Source organism: Eurypyga helias, unplaced genomic scaffold (genome assembly GCF_000690775.1).
Source record: "Eurypyga helias isolate BGI_N326 unplaced genomic scaffold, ASM69077v1 scaffold4471, whole genome shotgun sequence".
Classification (NCBI taxonomy): Eukaryota; Metazoa; Chordata; class Aves; order Eurypygiformes; family Eurypygidae; genus Eurypyga; species Eurypyga helias.
The window spans coordinates 34,172-52,207 of NW_010230030.1; the positions used below are offsets into that span (position 1 = coordinate 34,172).

The window sequence follows — 18,036 nt, forward strand, 5'->3', positions numbered from 1 at the left end:
TAAACTGCTGTCCAAGCTTGTTCAAAGGTCCAGACATTAAAAAAAAAAAAAAAAAATCAAAGGAAATTTCAGATAATTAACTTTGATGAATGAGCATATTTTAATTCATGTCTGGCAATATTCTTGTTAATGACATGTCTGCCTAGGACATCCATTAAAAGTCCATTAACTTAACAGGGAAAGTCTAATAAAGTTATCCTGGAAATTTTCTGGTATATTAACATTATGGACTTTTAATGAATATCTGCTGTAGGAACTGCTATTAGCAAGGCTACCCATTCTAATTAAACCTAGGCTCTAAAAGAGTGTAAAAAACAGTATGAAGATAATAACAAGCAGAAGTAGCACCTCTTTTTGAAAATTGCTATGAGGGAGATTGGTACAGGTCACAAAACATGCTATCAGTCACAGCTATGAATTATTACCTTGTGGCTTTTTTTCACAGTCTGCCATCCAATCCACCCAGCTCAAGCGCTTCCTTCATGTAATCAATTGCTGAGGCTCCCCTTTACTTCTCTGTCCTTGGGGCTGAGCAGTTCTGAAAGGCTAGCTAGGCCTTTCAGAAGGGTAGAAAATACTTCAATACAATTTTTGATGACAAGGGTAAGTAAAAAGTGTACATAGGAAGGCTGGTATCTATGACCATCCAGCCTTGGTATCAACCCATCCAAAATTTCATCAAGTCCTGCTGCATTTCTGCTGACATTCACAACAGATCTTTTTATATTTATAGATCCTTTTAATAAAACATATATATATATATATATAAAGCTTTTACATTTATATATGTACAAAACAACCCCTGACATACCTATTTTTTCATACTTATCCTCCACCAAATCTTCCAAACCAATCATTTTCCAGAAACTATCATCCCAACCTCCATCTGGAGTGTATGTCCACTTGCACACTACAGTACAGAGGGACCTAGAAAAGAGACAATATAGGTATAGATTCAGGCGAAGAAGCACAGTTGGGTTTTAAACGTGTGACTAGAAAGAAGTTTGGGTAAAATGATCTCTTCACTCAGTAGTGAAAACTTCCAAGCGTAAAGCTAACACTGAAAAAAACTGGTCGCTGTTGGGAGTGCACATCTTGAGATACCTTAAAAGGACCTTATGTTTAAGATTCTTCTCTGCTGAAACAACTCTGGTCTGGCTACTTCATTGCATAAATCAAGTAATAGGCCATGCACATGCCTAGAAGACAGCATAGCAAGTACAGAACATCTCCTAGCAAGCAGCTCCGAGAAAGATTCCTGTTTCTCCAGGCTGTACCCAAATAGCAATGTTTTACACACGGTATGTCCTTGGTAAAAAACTTTCTATTACTTATGTTCAAGCTGAATTACAATCTACTGGACATCAAGCATGCACTGTTAATTAGGTTAAATGGCACTGCTTCAATACCTGCAGGTACAAAATGCTTTTATGAGGTGGATGTGTACAAGCAAAATCGCATCCATCTACCAGCGCTTTGGCATAGCACGTGGTCAAGCACCACTATCCTTAGGTCAGTACCTGGGGAGAAGCCGATGATAATCCAGTGACGTGCTGGAACAGCACAGCCCCCATGCAGCTGAGCGCAGCATTACATTCCCGTTTCATGTCTCATTCCCAATAAGTTGATGCTGAACTTCACTGTGACAGTCCAGCATCACGAGGGCAGAGTACCGGAGCAGAAAATAAACAAAAGGCAAGAGAACTTGCAGAAATGTCTATCATAGTACGTAGATTTTTTTCTCCTAAAATGATCCTCAAATTCTAATTCCCCCCAAAATATGAATAGCTTTCCTGAAGATTTAATATTGCACAGGCTGTTTTCTGTCTGAACACTAAGAACCATCTCAGAAGATCAGTATTTAATTGTGCTTGAAAAGTCAATAAATTAAAAGGTATTAAAATGCTAAACACTACTGAAAATTTCAGCTGCCTCTAGTCTTGGGAATACCACCGTACCCTCAAGTGCAAGGTATCTCAGCTGCATTTCAGGGAATCGCAACATCATAACTATTCTCAAAGAGAATCCCCTTTCAGAGAAGGATTTTCTCTCAGGTCTTACAAGACAGCTGATTTGTGACTCATTATTAGCCAAACTGTGCTTTTACAGACATATATAAACAAATAGCATGTTACAGTTTGAACACGTATTTTCAAAGCAAACTAAATTTTACTGACGCATTTGAGTTTTTCATGCAGCTTTGCATAAGTAAAATCTAACCAAAATTTCTGTTTACAAGAAATATTTTTTTTTTTAGTTAAAGTAAACCCTCCCTTTCATCCACGTGAACTACCTAGGGAGCTAAATAGGGAGAATTGAACTAAAAGTCCTGTTGCTGTATTACCTACTGTTACTTACATGACCATAATGCCTAGGAAATCCCGCTCTGGCCAACGACCCCACCGCCTACAGCAAGGTACAATTACTGGGCGCAGAAGGAAGACTAAGAAGGAAGACTAAGAAGGAAGACTAAGAAGGAAGACTAAGAAGGAAGACTAAGAAGGAAGACTACCGCCTCGAGGAGACACAGCAATGCAGCTGATAGTCAGGTAAGTGAGCTGCCCCCAGGAAAGTCACACACATCACCACCTACAACCCATGCCCATACAGCACAATCCAACCCCACTACCGAGTGAAAATACTATGTATGCAGTCAACGGGAGGGACAGAACTCCACAGAAAGTACTTCCTGCTAGTAGAGATCCCACTGCAATTTTCCTAACGAGGTGACGCAGAGCTCTTATTTTACAGGGGTAGCAAAAAGCATGCAGTAAATAATTGGGGATCTCTTGTGGAAAAGAAACCACTGAGGGAATGGATTCTGCTACTTTCAGACATCCCTGTCATAGTTTCCTGTTCATTTATATAGAAATACCCCAAAACCAAAGCAACAGTGAGTGCCTCTCCTCCAGCAGTGACTAGCAAAGAAATCAGCAAGCAGAACGGAGAAGGAGAAGCCATTTGATCTACAAATCAAAGCTAAGGCTTCTGGACATACTATACACACCGTGTAGCCAAATTAGAACAGGAAGAGCCTTTCCACACAGCTGGGAAACTCTCTGGAACTGGGATTCACCATGTTTCAGGAGGGTACAATGAGAACCGGGGATGTACAGGTGAGGGCAGGATTCTTACGGGGTGGGACAGCTAGCGGCACCGTTCTCGGTGTACATCTTCTCACGTCACATTGAGCAGGGGGTTGGATGAATATATGCACTCCCCGTACGCCCGTTTCCTCATCCAGGACGGAAGTGCATATTTTACATGAATCATGTTCCATTTTGTGCTGTTCCTTTGAAGTGATCATGGTTTTACAACCTGAGGACTGGTGAAGTTCATTCACAATCCCACCGTTTAATAAAGGTGCATTGTTTGCTCTTTGCAACCACAGAATTTATTAACATTGAACATTCTGGGGGGAAAAAAAATAAACAAATACAGCTAACTATTTATATCCTTATAAATACTGTGGAGGTTATTTCAGGGTTACTCTTCAAACTGCCTTGACAGCCCCCCGCCTCCCCCCCCCTTTTTTTTTTCTTAAACAGTTTAAGAATAGATCAGACAATTACAACTCAGTGTCTGGTTTGAAAACAGAAAAACACATGACCTGTAGCTACAGCAATGACAATGTTGATATAAGAAATTCCAATTTCCAAGGATTTAAAAGCCAGATGCAGAAATCTAATTAGGACCTTTGACAAAAACTGGGTGAATAAATAAATTCTAGGCTGAAGAAAATACTGAGAAAAAAATAAACATTTTCCCCAAATCAGCTCAAACCCCTCATTACAAAGAAAAATAAAGGCAGGGTATTTGAAATAAAGATCATTTCATCACTTGAGGAAAAATTTAGACATAAAGACTGAAACAATAATGCATCAAGTTTTCCCAAATATGGTAAATACCAAATCATAACAAATTATCATCAGAACTGAACATGTATTTTTCTAATTAGATCAATGCTATGAACTATTGCCACACCCAGAGAAATGCTCTAAGGCTGAGAGCTAAACGTCGTGGCTCCTCACTTAAAAAGATCAGAGGGAGTCTTACGTGGCTCCCTTGGAGTCTCCATGCTTATCCAAAGAGAAACTGGAGCAGCCTTGCTGGACTCCAAAGAGCATGTTTTAAACAGGGGCCAGTTCCTCCATCCAGCTCACTCCGAGCAACACCACATCACATGCACAGGCCCACTGGAACAGCATGAACGAGGACAGACCGGCCCTTGTCAATATCCCAAATTCCAGCATATCGGAGCTCTCTTACTGGGCATGGCCGGACTGACCATACTCTCATACGGAACGGCAACGCGGCTGTGAGCCTTGCCATCCTACCTCTGTAGATTTACACAGCAAAGAGCTTACAGAAGAAGGATAAATAGATGACTGCAGGTTGAATTTTTCATACAATATAGAGAACATGCACTGCGAAGGACTCTTCCCAAAAGAATTAACTAGAAGTGGAACGTTCTGATATGAAGACCAAGCTCAAATCTGAGCTAAAACACCAACCCATTACATTGGTAAGTTTGTATTTTCTCATGGCCACAACAAGAACCTCAAAAGGCTTGTTGTAAATGCAGTCTGAGCATTTGCACTGCTCTGGGATTTAAGCTCCTTATTCCACCCTTACCACCACTCATTTGCCATGTAAAAAGTACACGTTTACACGAACAATGGAGCTTTATACAAATCCTGAATATCTAAGCAAAAATATTATACTGCAGAAAGGTATTCTGGTCTCTTAGAAAACAGTTCAAGAAAAAAGGATTTGAGATGCCCGTAATGACAGATCAACCTCACTACATGCTTCAAAAGAGCCTGGGTGTGTCAAACTCAAATCCCTGCCACTTACCCGATGAAGTGCTCTACCAGAGCTGCTAAATCTGTATATCCTAGAGAGCTGTAGGTACATGTAGAGAGAGCAGTCTGTTCGTGGTTGTTCACCTCTGAATACCAATGGCATAGACATGCATTAGCTTTATGAGCAATCACTCAGAAATTCTCCCTCAGAGCATCACCCTGAGGAAGCGATAGCACGACTCTTAACTTGGAAAAAAGGTATCCAGACATTATAATAAAGAGGGAGCTGAGGAACCAAATCGTTACACCTAAAAAGAAAGCCTCAACTATTAAAAAAATATTGTATTTTGCAGCAACTCCTACGTTTTACGAGATGAAGGGCAGCCATTAAACAGAAACAGTACTGATAGCCACTGTGGTACATTCCTTTCTTCCAAACTATTTGGCAGTATTGCCTCAATTATTTGTCCATAAACACCAGACTTGCACTAGCTGAAGCTGGATAAACCAGATGGATAGAAGGAAATGTTCCCCTTACTTCACTACCGGCACCAACTTGGTTCAGAAGTGCTGAGTTACTCAGCCATCATCTAGGCCACAGTCCTCCCCCAACCGCCTAATCCGATGCAGGATTTGAGAAGACACGGTGCGGAACCCTTCAGCAACACAGACCATATTTAGCTGGGCTGAAATACCATGAATTGGAAGACTCTTTTCCTCAAGCATAATCCCAGTACAATGAAATGAAAAATTTCCTTTCTCTGTTCAGAACAAGAAGTTTTGCTCCGAGTACTCCTACTGAAAACAACCACCATTTCGCATGGAAAGCTTTTATTTAAAACAGATTTTCAACGGGAACAGGATTATGTTTAGACTTACAAATTCTACTCTACAAAGAACTACATGATCTTACTTGCATCCAAGAGCCTCAAGAGAAAAAAAACTCTGTAGATTTGGCCGAGCACAATTACACAACCCTTTCGATTACTGCCTAGCTCCGAGTTTTTGCACATCTCTTGCTGAGGACTGACTCAGATGTGTTGAAGTCCTGTATGACCAGACTCTCAGCATTCTGAAAAACCCACCAGCAGTATGTCCCCATAAAAAAAATCATGAGGCTTGGGGAGTCTGTGGTGATTGCACACACCCCGCTAATTCCCAAAATTCTGTCTGGAAGCAACTCTTTGCCCCCACTAACCTTCAAAAGGATGAAGGGCAACTAGACCCATGGCCAAAGCAACTGAGGTGCTCGAGTTAGTTGATACATGGCTTTTCCCTGCAAGGTTACGTACTCTGACTATCATCTCAGAGAGAAGGAAATCAGATAAACTCATTTTAAAATGGGAAACACTATATGGTCTTCGTTATCTGCATAATAATGTATCTAAAGGTAAAGGTCACAAAAAAACTTCTCCACACCTACTTCAGAGCTGCCAAAGCTTTACGCTTTGGTCTGCTCTTTGCTAACACCATCTTCCATGCTCCAGAAGGGATATAGCAAGCAAGGACACAACTTGAACTCTGCAGAGATTCTGCCCTATCTGGGAGAATACTTGCTATCTTTCACAACGAACAACAGTTTGGGGTATATTCCATAACTTCTTCCAGAAGTCATCTTAATTTTGAGTATAGGTTAATACAAAAGTCCTATTAACAAGGATAGTTACTAAAATAAATGGGGTTTTCCCTGAATAGTGGCCCCATAAGGTATTTATACATGATTTTTCATTCAAGAGGGTTGATACAATACTAATTTCCCTGGAAAATGAGTCAGCTACCAGTTTTAAAGGCAGAGTACCCTGTCTTGACCATTCTGAAGTGAATGGAAATTTTGCTCTTGATTCCAACACAAAAGGATCTCCTTAATTTATCCTAACTGGCCAAAAATTAATTAAAAACCCATTAACATAATTAATTTTGCAGGCATCGTTAACCGTGTAACAGTTCAATCACACGTCCTTGCATCCCGGCTGTCCTACGGAGGGTGACGTGGTGGTGAGGAGCTAAAAGCGAGCGCACCTGCTGAAGGCTGTGCCAAAGCTAAGCCCTACGGAAGCTGGGATAGGGTACAGCCGGGTCCCAACAGAAATAGCGTGCAGTAGGATAGAGTAACTTCCCATGGTCTGTTGCTCACATTTATTCAAAACTACAAAGAATCAAGAACTAAGAAAGTTGCATGACACTGAAGGCAAAAAGGACCTGAAACAATGGAGTGTGACTGTCACAACATCAAACATGGTTTTCCTTTTGTTCTACAAACTGCAAATTTAAAACAGATTTTGAATTCAAATTGAAAACCAGAGCTTAGGTTCTGCTCAAGTGAGCATCCCCACATACGGACAGCTGGACCAAGCTGTCAATGTCCTACCAAATTATGCACCCCACAGTCTTGAGGCTTTTTACAAAAACGAGCAATTTACCACTCTCACAGTCACAGATCTGACTGTGGTTTCTGCAAAAATGTTCCAGACAAAAAATTAAGACACAGCACACATACTCCCAGCATCCAAGCTTTATACTAAACAGAACTGGGCACTGGTACTGCAAGAGCCTGAAATACAGCAGAGGTTATCACTGAGCAATAGGAAACATGTAATTATTCTCTGCTCCATTATGGCTAATGCCATATACATTCATACATGACCTCTGAAACAGAACCAGATCATTAGATCCACACACCACGGTTATTTATACCGGTCACGCCAATGTCTCTGCCTGCCTGGGGTAGTTGGGCTGCTTTGGGGGAAACAGGAAAAGACCAGGGCAATTTCTCCCGAAGGAATACTTCACGGGTAATCGGAGAAAAAATGTGACACCTAGTCATTTAGTTTTGAGACTATAAAATGCATGAGATGCTGCCCATGTTAAGCATTTGCTGAAGGGAATCAAAGAGGGTGGGTTGAGTTCACGGCGGTGTAAGAAGAGCTGCACCTGTTGTCACCAGAACTACAGCAGATCTCCCAGACAGATTAGTTTTAAACCACAGGGCCAAGTAAGTCTGGGTGTGCTCTGTTTCACATACGCTGTCTGCATTTTACTCATTTCACCTATTCAACAGCTCTTTAATTGCATGTACACAAACTGAAACATGTCAGGGTCTGTTCTATCCTCTCAAATGTGCGAGTCCCAAGTTCCTAATATTTACAACACACCACTTTTTATTATTATTGCCTTTGACTCAAAGCCTCTGAAATTCCTGCCAGCCCAAACTCATTGTCTTTGCACAGCAGTGCAATGACTCTGGCCTGAAAAGGTTTTTTTTTTTTTCTTCTAACAAAACATTAACCGTGCCAAACGAAAAAAGACAGGTGGGGAAGCCTGTTTGGGACAGCAAGCAGACCCACAGCAGTGGCACTCAGAGGCCTTGACTTTCAGTCTTTGCATATCTGAGGACTTAACCTAATCAGTAAAGGTAGCAAAGAAATTACAGTAATCAGTGCTAGCAATTCTACCAGCTTTGTCCTTGCTACGCTCTGGATAACACCTATGTTTCTCATAAATAATAAAAAAGAGTGAAAGAGTAACGTCCTCTTTTAGGTAGGACAAAAGGCTTTTAGGAAACTACAACTACATCACAGCCCTTGAGCGACTGGGATCCATCAAATCTCTGACCAACAGACGTAGGCATTATGCCGGTACTTCAGCATGTGGATCAGTCGAGGAGATGCTGTTTGGAGCCATGGGGTTTGTCCAGTTGAGGTGAAATGGAGAGTTTCTCTTTCAAACTTGTGAGGTTTTAGCCCAGACTTCATCGCTGCTCACGGAAACCTGTGCTACAGGTCCAAGCACAACACTGGTCCCTCAGTCCCTTCCAACTCAAACCATTCTATGACTCTATGCCTCAAAGGGCAGCTGTCCAAGACAGTCAAAAGAGACAGATATGGCCACGACAGGTTTTCTCATTCCGTGAGCTGGAGCTCCAGCTCTGGCAAAGGTTGTAGCAGGTGAAGAAAGCATTGGCTAAGCCCATTTCACCAATTTTGTCTCCATGCCCACTTGCTGGCCACCACCACTTCAGTGTTACATAAGGTCTTGACAATTATCCAGGAAGGAAATACAAGAAAACAATTTCTTGTACAACCAATACATATGGTTCCCTTGTGGATTATTTCCAGGACCTCAGCAAGAGGAGGCATTCCAAGGCAGACCTATTACCATGGGCTTTTAGGTCTTCTGTCACGACACAGCACGTAGAAGCAGGACTCTTGACTCTGAACGCATACTGCCACGCGTGCACTCACAGACCTCAGCTACAATCAGTGGGCAGGAAAGTCTTTCAATTAGTAAATCAAAAAGTTAAAAATATTTCTGTAAGGGGGAAAAGGTGTAATTAACTCAAACCTCACTCTAGTATTCGGTGTTCATGCTGAAACACTTCAGAAGTTTTTGGCTGGCTTTTTAAATTACAGAATTTTCTAAGCAAATATGTTGCTTACTTAAAGGGATAGATTTTATTGTATGAAAAATACAATTCACACTTCCAATTTTCTACACCCACATCTATGATTAATCTCCTCTGATTACAGCCACTCCCTCACAAGATTCCATGTTATATTTAAACCCTGGGTGCAACTTTCAAAGAAAAAAAAAAAAAAAGAACAACAATAGAGTCATTTTCAAAGACTACATAGCAGCACAAGGTTTCAAAGCAGCAAAGTGCTTTAAACTCTGGTATCAACCTACTGACCACCCCAGCCAGAGTGAAGAGTGACCTCCAATTACCACCACAATAAGTACAGAAGTCTCTTGAGGAGGATAAAGTGTAGATGTTTCCCGAATTCCAGAAGAGGTATGAGACTGATGTTGTTTTATACAGATACACCTCAAACTTAATGACAGATGGTTGGGAAAACCACTTCTGTGACACTCAGACTCTAAGGATCAATCCACATAAATAAAATGCCATCTTGGATAAGGTACCTTAAAAAAGTAACCTTTGTACATCTTGCCAGAGATGTGAAAGTATGCATTCAATATGTAAGTTTGTAAAAAACATGCCAGGTTTTACTTTTTCATGAATACACACACATACTTATAAAGACACAGATATTTACTTTGGACTGGGAGAATGTCTCGGTTTGTAATTGTTTTCTGTAATCTATTTAAACCTGTTCTTTAAAAGATATAAATAACTGCATCACACACTGCAAATGTCGAAAAAGTTGTACAACAAAATGTGAATCACACTAAATAACAAGAGATTATGTTTCTTACTATCTGTAACAGAGGCCAAGGCAAAAAAAAAAAAAAAAAAGGTATTTCTCTTCAGGAATTCACTATCAAAAGATTTCGAGACTTAATTCAGTATTCCTAGAAGTTATGTCATCAGACCTGAAGGGAAACGCCTATCTCAAGTGCAACATACCGACTCAGATTAATCCCTTGCGTACATCCAATAATTTCAGTGGATTCACACCAGGGATGCATTTAGCTAAACATATTGAGTTGGACCAGAAAGTACAAAATAAGAGTATTTTATCCGCCCACGTACGCCTCACCATGTCATGAGGCACGGGGAAGCAAACAGTCAGCAGACTACTTGCTTTTTTTATTAATTTCATTCTGTATTACGTTACAGACACCCAACCAAGATTCAAACCCATTGTCTTCGGCGTTGTTGAAAAACACATAATGAGACACAGTCCTAGACACAAAAATGTATTGTCTAGACAAATCAGACATAGCATGTGGGATTGGAAATATTAATCCATTCCACTAGAAGATGGCAAACAGAAGTGAAAGAAATTGAGTGACTTGGCCAAGGGTCAAAGAGTAACCCTCATTCAGACCCCTGAATTCAAGCTTGAACTCCAGAGACTCCGTCTGAAGACCAGGCAGAAAGACACCATTCAGACACTGGGATGCTGAACATGTTAAAAATCTTCCCATGCACAGCTACAGTCTAAATCTTTAAACATGAGAGTAAAAAGCAGTGTGTACATATAAAAATTTGAATCACTTTGCCACACTATGTTTTAAAAGCTTAACAAGCAGAGGACAGGTTATAAAAATGATCCAAAAACGGCAAGGCAAATGAAAAGCAAAACTGGAAATAAAGTCCACGTATCCAGCCGCTCCAGTCCGGCAGCCTGCCCTCTGGCCATATCTCCTGCCAATTTGCAACATCAGCAGAGTTTCAGTACAATTTATGCAGAAAAACATACTCTTTCAAGCTCAGTATTTCAAGCAAACCACTCTGCAATAGGAAGTCAAATATCTGTTTCAATTAAGAACTTGAATTCAAAAAATACATCTTCTCCTGTCACCATCTTCAGGCAGTTAAAACTAGTACACAATTAAAACCGAAAGTATCGGTATACAGACCCAGTACAGAGCTTTCCTCTGGAAGGCAAAATTGCTCTTGAGCAAAATTACTACAGGGGGGGACTTTTCACCAGGGTAGGGAGTGACAGGACAAGGGGTAACGGGTTTAAACTGAAAGTGGGGAGGTTTAGATTAGATATCAGGAAGAAATTCTTCCTGGAGAGGGTGGGGAGGCGCTGGGACAGGTTGCCCAGAGAAGCTGTGGATGCCCCATCCCTGGGAGTGTCCAAGGCCAGGCTGAATGAGGCTTGGAGCAACCTGGTCTAGTGGAAGGTGTCCCTGCCCATGGCAGGGGGGTTGGAACTAGATGGTCTTTGAGATCCCTTCCAACCCAAACCATTCTATGATTCTATGATAATTCAAGGCTTCACTGAACACCCAATGGAGTTAGTCAAAAGATTAAGCAAGGACTACAAGTAACTGAAAAAAAGGAAGGCAGGTTTCAGGCAAGCTCCCTCTCCACCATATGGCTTTTGACAGAGCGAAATTACTCCTTCCAGCAACATAAACTCTTCCCAGTACAATAATGGCAGCACATCACTACCCACATCCACTCGTGCATCCCCTGACGCAGCAGTACCAGTTGGTGCTGGAGCTGCTGGCCGCCACACAGCCACACGTACCCTCACATCCCTTCGCTGTGTTACAATAGCCTGATTCCACAGGACTGGCATCAGCAGGCTACAGGAAGATCGTGGTTATTAGCTCCACGACACTTTATCCTTCCACCGCCTGAAAAGTAAACAGGGGACATGCACAACCACCATCCATGTTTAGGGAGCCCAGACGCAGGAAGCACTGTGGACTTTTCCAGTGTTTTAGAAAGTGTGGTGTCATGCTGAGGGCAATGCCTGGCCAGCAGCCATGTGGACACTGACACCCCATACGCTGCTAGTAAAGCAAACCTCCACATGAGCTAGACTTCACGATGTCGTTTATGCTGTTTTCATTTAACTGAGTAGAATTAGAGTGGTGAGAAAAAACACCCTTACAATCCTAACATTGATATTTTGAGAGAACTATTAGCCCAGAAATCTCTTTAAAAGTTCACTATAAAGACACATTTTACTAATTTGTGAGTAAATAATGTTTCTATTCCTAACCTCAAAACTGTTGAGAAGCTAATTTAGGGCGGTACTTGAGCATATGAGTGAGTATAAAGTCCTGAAGAAAAGTCAGTAGAGTTAATGGGAGTTTTTACCAGCTTAGTCAGACGATGCTGAACTGCAACCTGGGCTGTCATGCACTTAAGGCCAGAAACAGCCTAAGTGAAACCAGAACAGAAGCAGGGAAATTGCCAAGAGGACCGTAATAAAAGAAAGTTTTAATAACTGCATTTGATGCCGACCGATCGGATTTCAGATGCTAAACTCCAAGGCTGAGCCCTCCTTCTTTCAGGCAAACCTCCCTTCAAGTCTTACTCCAGTTCAGAATGACAGGATCTGGCTGCCCTCTGCACCTGAGGCAAAGATGCATGTCAGGGACTCCTACACCGGCAATGAGGTGTGTTGTTACCTCCCGTCACATGAATCAGTCAGTGTATACTCTCAGAATAGTGATTCCCAAATACTAGATGTATTTGGTCAAAATTTAGAGTCATTAGCATCAATTTTTAAAAGCATTTTTGATGGTAAGGCATTTAAATCAAAGGAAAAGCAAGATGGCTTGTTTCACATACAAGCATACAATACAGCATATGATATTCTAGTCTTTCAAATGACAGCATCAGTGCACCTGTTTCTAGAGTATCTTTAATAATAATAATAATAGTTTCATTTTACAGTCCTTTGGAATTGTATTCACGTAAAAAAGAGGGAAAATTTTTGAGCAAATCTCAAGAAAGCAGGGAGATCAACAGTATTATTTGGATAGCTGCGTGCTTTCGCAAACCAAAGAACACCTCACCAAGGAGACCAACAAGAAGTTTTGAAACAGATAACAGAAGTGAGCAAAAGCATACATGAATTTCCATAAAATAAGAATGAAAAAGAGATTGTATTTACATCAGTAGGGGAAGGAATGGGAGATCAATACAGAAAACAAGGCAGGCTACAGAGCAGATAAATCAGGCGTGATTATTCCTCAGAATACAGCATTATGTTCATTCAGACCAAACAAGCCATCATTATGCAACTGAGAAATGGTATGGGTATGGCTGGGCCCAAAACATTAAGAGAAAAAAAGATGACATGACATGGATATCTAGACTGCTTCCACTCATAATAATAGAGAGAAATACTGTAAGGGAACATAAACTCTATCTAACACAGTATGATTTAGAAGAACTGTCCCCAGAAGGAAGTCAACATGTCAACTCTAGGATTCCTTCCTCCTTTTTCTCCTTCATAACAATTACTGCTGCCACTGTAAAAGAGAAGGGACTGGACAAAATAAACCTCCACTTTGACTTGTTACAACAACCAAACAAAACAAGCCACGGCTTCTTGGAAGGGTGGCTAACACAAAGATGCTACTCTTCTGATTTCAGATGCTGCAGCCTGTTACACCAGGGAGGTGGACATCAACGGGTTTCACACTCACTTAAATCTTAAAAACAGCTTCATCTGGGAATGAACACCCGCAGCTCTCTCAGACAGCCCTAACCCGCCCAGGTAAGCCGGGTGATGCCCGAGCTTGCCTGACACTAAACACTGTGAAAGGTGACGGTTGAACCAGAAGGGTGGAGTTTACCACTATTCTAAACTCTAATGAACCCTTTTGTGCAGTTCTAACAACACCAAAATATTTCTCCTTCCCTTTCCTGATACTTGCATTATACTGCAATACTTGCAGAGAAGACAGATGCACATGCTGCAAGCACAGAGAAGAATGGATTAAAAGTCAATTTAAATGCCTGTGTAAGCTGTCTAAACAATAATGATAGATTCTCTCCTCAATGCTTTACATTTTTTTAATGAAAAAAGCAAGAATTCCCACATTTGTGTATTTCACCAAATCATGGAATTAAAAAAAATCACTCTTACAGAAACCCTGTACATTTTCACGTAAGTGAAATGAAGAACAAATATTTTTAAATGCAATTTTGCAAACTACTATTTCACTATGGGCTTGAGCCTTCAAAGACTTAGGTGTGAGTAACCCGACCTGTACGAATAGTGTCTTTGACGTCAACTGGAGTGTTTATGTAAGTCGCTGGTTTGCATAAGCAACTGCAGGATTGTGCTTGACTTCTTCTATAGTCCTTACTAACTCCAGCAATTAAGTCAGCAGTCTCAGGCTGTACATTCTGCATAATTAAGCCATTTTCCTTAGTACAAAGTGGCTTCACCTTAACAAACAAAAGCACAAAGAATATTAACCTGCTGATGTTTTAAGATGGCTCTAGAGGTGAAAGGCCAACTTTCACTGCTGCAAGATGCAGCCAGAAATCCTAAGGTCTCAATTTAACCGAATTCTCCTGTCCTGACATGCCAGGGATGGTATGAGGGGGAGGAGGGACAGCGCAAGACCTGCTGTGCTGCAGTACTCAGAGATATGGAACTCCCGACTGCAGTAATAAAAAACAGAAATAAACAAACCGATCTACATCCAGATCAAAAAATAAAAGCAAGTGCCACCCAAAAGGCAGTTATTACTTAAAGAGAATTTTCTGGAAGAAGGAATAACATGTCATGCCATGGGCTAAATCTACAATACCTTAACTGTCTGAAGATGTTCTTGTCACATCCAGTGTCCAAGGCCAGGTTTTCAGCAACCTGGTCTAGTGGAAGGTGTCCCTGCCCATGGCAGGGGGGATGGGACTGGATGGGCTTTAAGGTCCCTTCCAACCCAAACCATTCTGTGACTCTATATGACAGGCGCTGCCAAGCAGATTACTTGGCTGCAGCAAGCCATCAGATGTGAACTTCTCTGGGTGGACTGACCTTGATTCTTCCAAATACACAATTTCTTCATCATCAGTACCAACAAATTTCCATCGATAACCTATAGACTGTTTTCAAACTGTGATCTGTGCCATGCTGAAATCACAAAGTATCTTTTCCGGGCTCTAAGTGGACAAAAAGTTCAGAGAAAAATGAACGGTGTAAGAAGAACAATTCTCCAAATATACATAGAACCAAGAGCCTGTTCATACCAACACGCTTGGATAGCAAATAAAGGACCTAGACCAGCAAAGCACTTAAGCACATGCTTTAACTTTAAGCACGTGCCTAAGTGCTTTGCTGGAAAAAGGCCCAAAGAAAAGAATGAAGATGGTTAACTGAAAATCCCTTCAGAATTGGATTGACTGCTTTGTTTTTCCATTAACTCCAGTTGCTAGTAAACACACGTTAGGTCTCAGCATCCTGCCCAATATATTTAACCCATATCACAAAAATAGCGGTTTGGAACAACCAATCTCTTTACTCAGGGAAGTTCCAAGAATTGGAAGGTGAGGGAACTGCAAGACAGGCTTGAGATTTAGGCTACTGATAAGGTATGAGTAGAAGCAGCACCTTCACGTCTCTCTGACGGGCAAACCCACATCAGGGCCCCGATCATTAAATACTCTCTTAGTAGTTCACCTCACAAGCCTGCATTGTCCTGACTCTTCACCTCTTACATCGAACTCTGCAGAACTTATGTTAGAGACCTCAAAAGGAGGGCACAAAACCCTGCCATAGGAGCACTACTCTTCTTCCCGTCTCCCACTTATGCAGGAAAGAAACCCAAGCTTGGAGAAGATAATTTCCGACTCTGGGCCTTGGGAATGTGGCAGTCTTTTTTATTACCTCCACCTTGGTCCATTAATAACATTTTTATGTGCATGAAATTTACCCCAAAACCAAAATGAAAACAAAATTCCCTAGAATATCTTAAACAAAATGCTTAAGTTAAAAAAAAGACTGCAGTCCAAAAATGGAAAGATGATTAGGGAGGTAGGTGAAGTTGGAATGAAACAATAATAAAAAGCCCTAAGAACACATCATATATTCATAGTTCTTGAATCATTAACGCTCTGCATGACAGCTCTCACAAGCACCGGTATGGCATACTCACTGACTTTTAAGCAGGAGTGAAAGTGGTTAAGCCCTAGGACAAATAATTTGAAAATCTCAGCACAAGTCTGATCTCAGAGAGTTTAAAGGAATGCAGACTGCCCAAAAACACAGCAGCTGTTTGTTTTTTCTGCCACCTTTCCAAGGTTCATGTCTGGAGTGAGGATAAACAGTTCAGAAAAAAAGTTATGTGGAGTTCAGACTTTAAGAAAATAAAACATCAGACTAGTATTTCTTGCAGAATGATTAAAAAAAAGCCCAAACCTTAAATTATTCAGCCCTGGGAGTTTTCAGGTAGAGCTCTGAGGAGCAGAGAGGTAGATGGCTTGAGGCTTCAATATATTAAAGTGCTTTCTCTAAACCAGTCTGCATTTTCAAAAGCTTGGCCTGATGTGGTTTTCTTGAGCAATATTCCTCCAAGCAAAGTTTCAGATTTAATAAGGTAAAACTGTATTCCTTATTTTTGCCCGCATGTGTGCATACACAGACACACACAAATAGAGGCCTTTTCAGATAAAGCAACAAGTAGATGAGATCGTGGGTGAAGCCTAGATCAGCCTGAAATTTATTTCCATCAGCACAGCAGGTATCATAGTTACAAGGTAATGTGTGCTATGGCATTTTGGACATCATCCTTTCTACTCTCCCTCCTCTTTTCTCTCCCTATTATTCTGTCTGTGCCAAAGCAAACGAGCATCTACTTTAATTTATCAATTAATATGTCTCTTGATAGGTTAAGCAGTTAGAAATCTCTTGACTCTTGATATTTTTAGTAAGTATAATTTTCCTTTGATCCACATTTAAAGAATTGTAACCCGAAAGAGAAGGAGTTAATGGGAAATTTACTTAGATAGATTACCAGCGGTGCTAAGCTGTGTAAATAAGGATTGTCTGTGTTGTTACAGGCAGGTCAGGAATAGCAGGAAATTTCAGGCACCATGTTGAGTTTCAACAGCTGTTTATGAACTGTTCTTATATACAAAGTGAAGAGTTGTTACAGGACAAAGTACACAAAACCAGGAAATCTGAAACAAACTGGAATCCCTGCAGAGAGCTCCCCTGTTATATTCCTACCTGGCGGTACCGGGGTACCAGCATGAGGAATGGTGAACACTAAAGAACATCTGACTTCTCTTTGAGATACACATTCAGACTACATACCCCATGGGCATTACCCGACGCGACCAATGAAAGATACTGCTTGTGAAGGAGCCTACGTCAAGGGCTCTTTCCGAATCCAGACTGCACATGGATGCCCACAGAGCCTGGGGGTGTCAACAGTGTACCATGCTTACACATTCCCCATCTTCCCTTCTTCATAGGGAGATGAAAGCACCATGCAGCATTGACCCCGTACACCGATGGCGTGTACAAGGAACTAAGGACAACATCATGCCTACTTTTTCCATTAAGACAGGAATCACACTCAATTTTTTCTTGAAAGTAAAATTATACCATAATATTGCTTTTTCTCAAGAGAGCCTGTATTAGGGATTTTATATACAACTACAAACCAGCATCAGAAACTCCCCAATACAGTCTCATGGAGGGAATCTCAGATGGAAACTACAGGAAAAGAGTTTCCTGTGTATTTTGTGGCACATTCTCCCCTCCCTTCATCACTCTTAAGTATAAAAACACCTTATTTTGCAGATCCAGAGTTATCCCTCAGAAGAGAGAACTCACCTTGGAAAATGAGGTCGGAAGGAGAGGAAACTTTCAAAGCTGTACGTTTCAAAACTCTAAGTTTCAAACTACAGTGAATGAAAACTGGAGTTATTTCCTTTACACTAACGTGTGCTACATACCACAGAATAACAGAACGGTTTGGGTTGGAAGGGACCTTAAAGATCATCCAGTTTCACCCCCCCTGCCATGGGCAGGGACACCTTCCACTAGACCAGGTT

General features: G+C 41.1%; 1 protein-coding gene across 1 annotated transcript in view; it reads right to left on the reverse strand.

Moving 5' to 3' along the window:
• Positions 1 to 18,036, reverse strand: part of LOC104516302 (FGGY carbohydrate kinase domain-containing protein-like) — a gene marked incomplete at its 3' end in the record, with an annotated part of 57,786 nt that overhangs the window by 18,424 nt on the left and 21,326 nt on the right. The window contains exon 3 of the mRNA XM_010160589.1: positions 812 to 927. Coding sequence (XP_010158891.1) covers positions 812 to 927 — 116 coding nt within the window. The remainder of the gene's footprint in view (positions 1 to 811; positions 928 to 18,036) is intronic.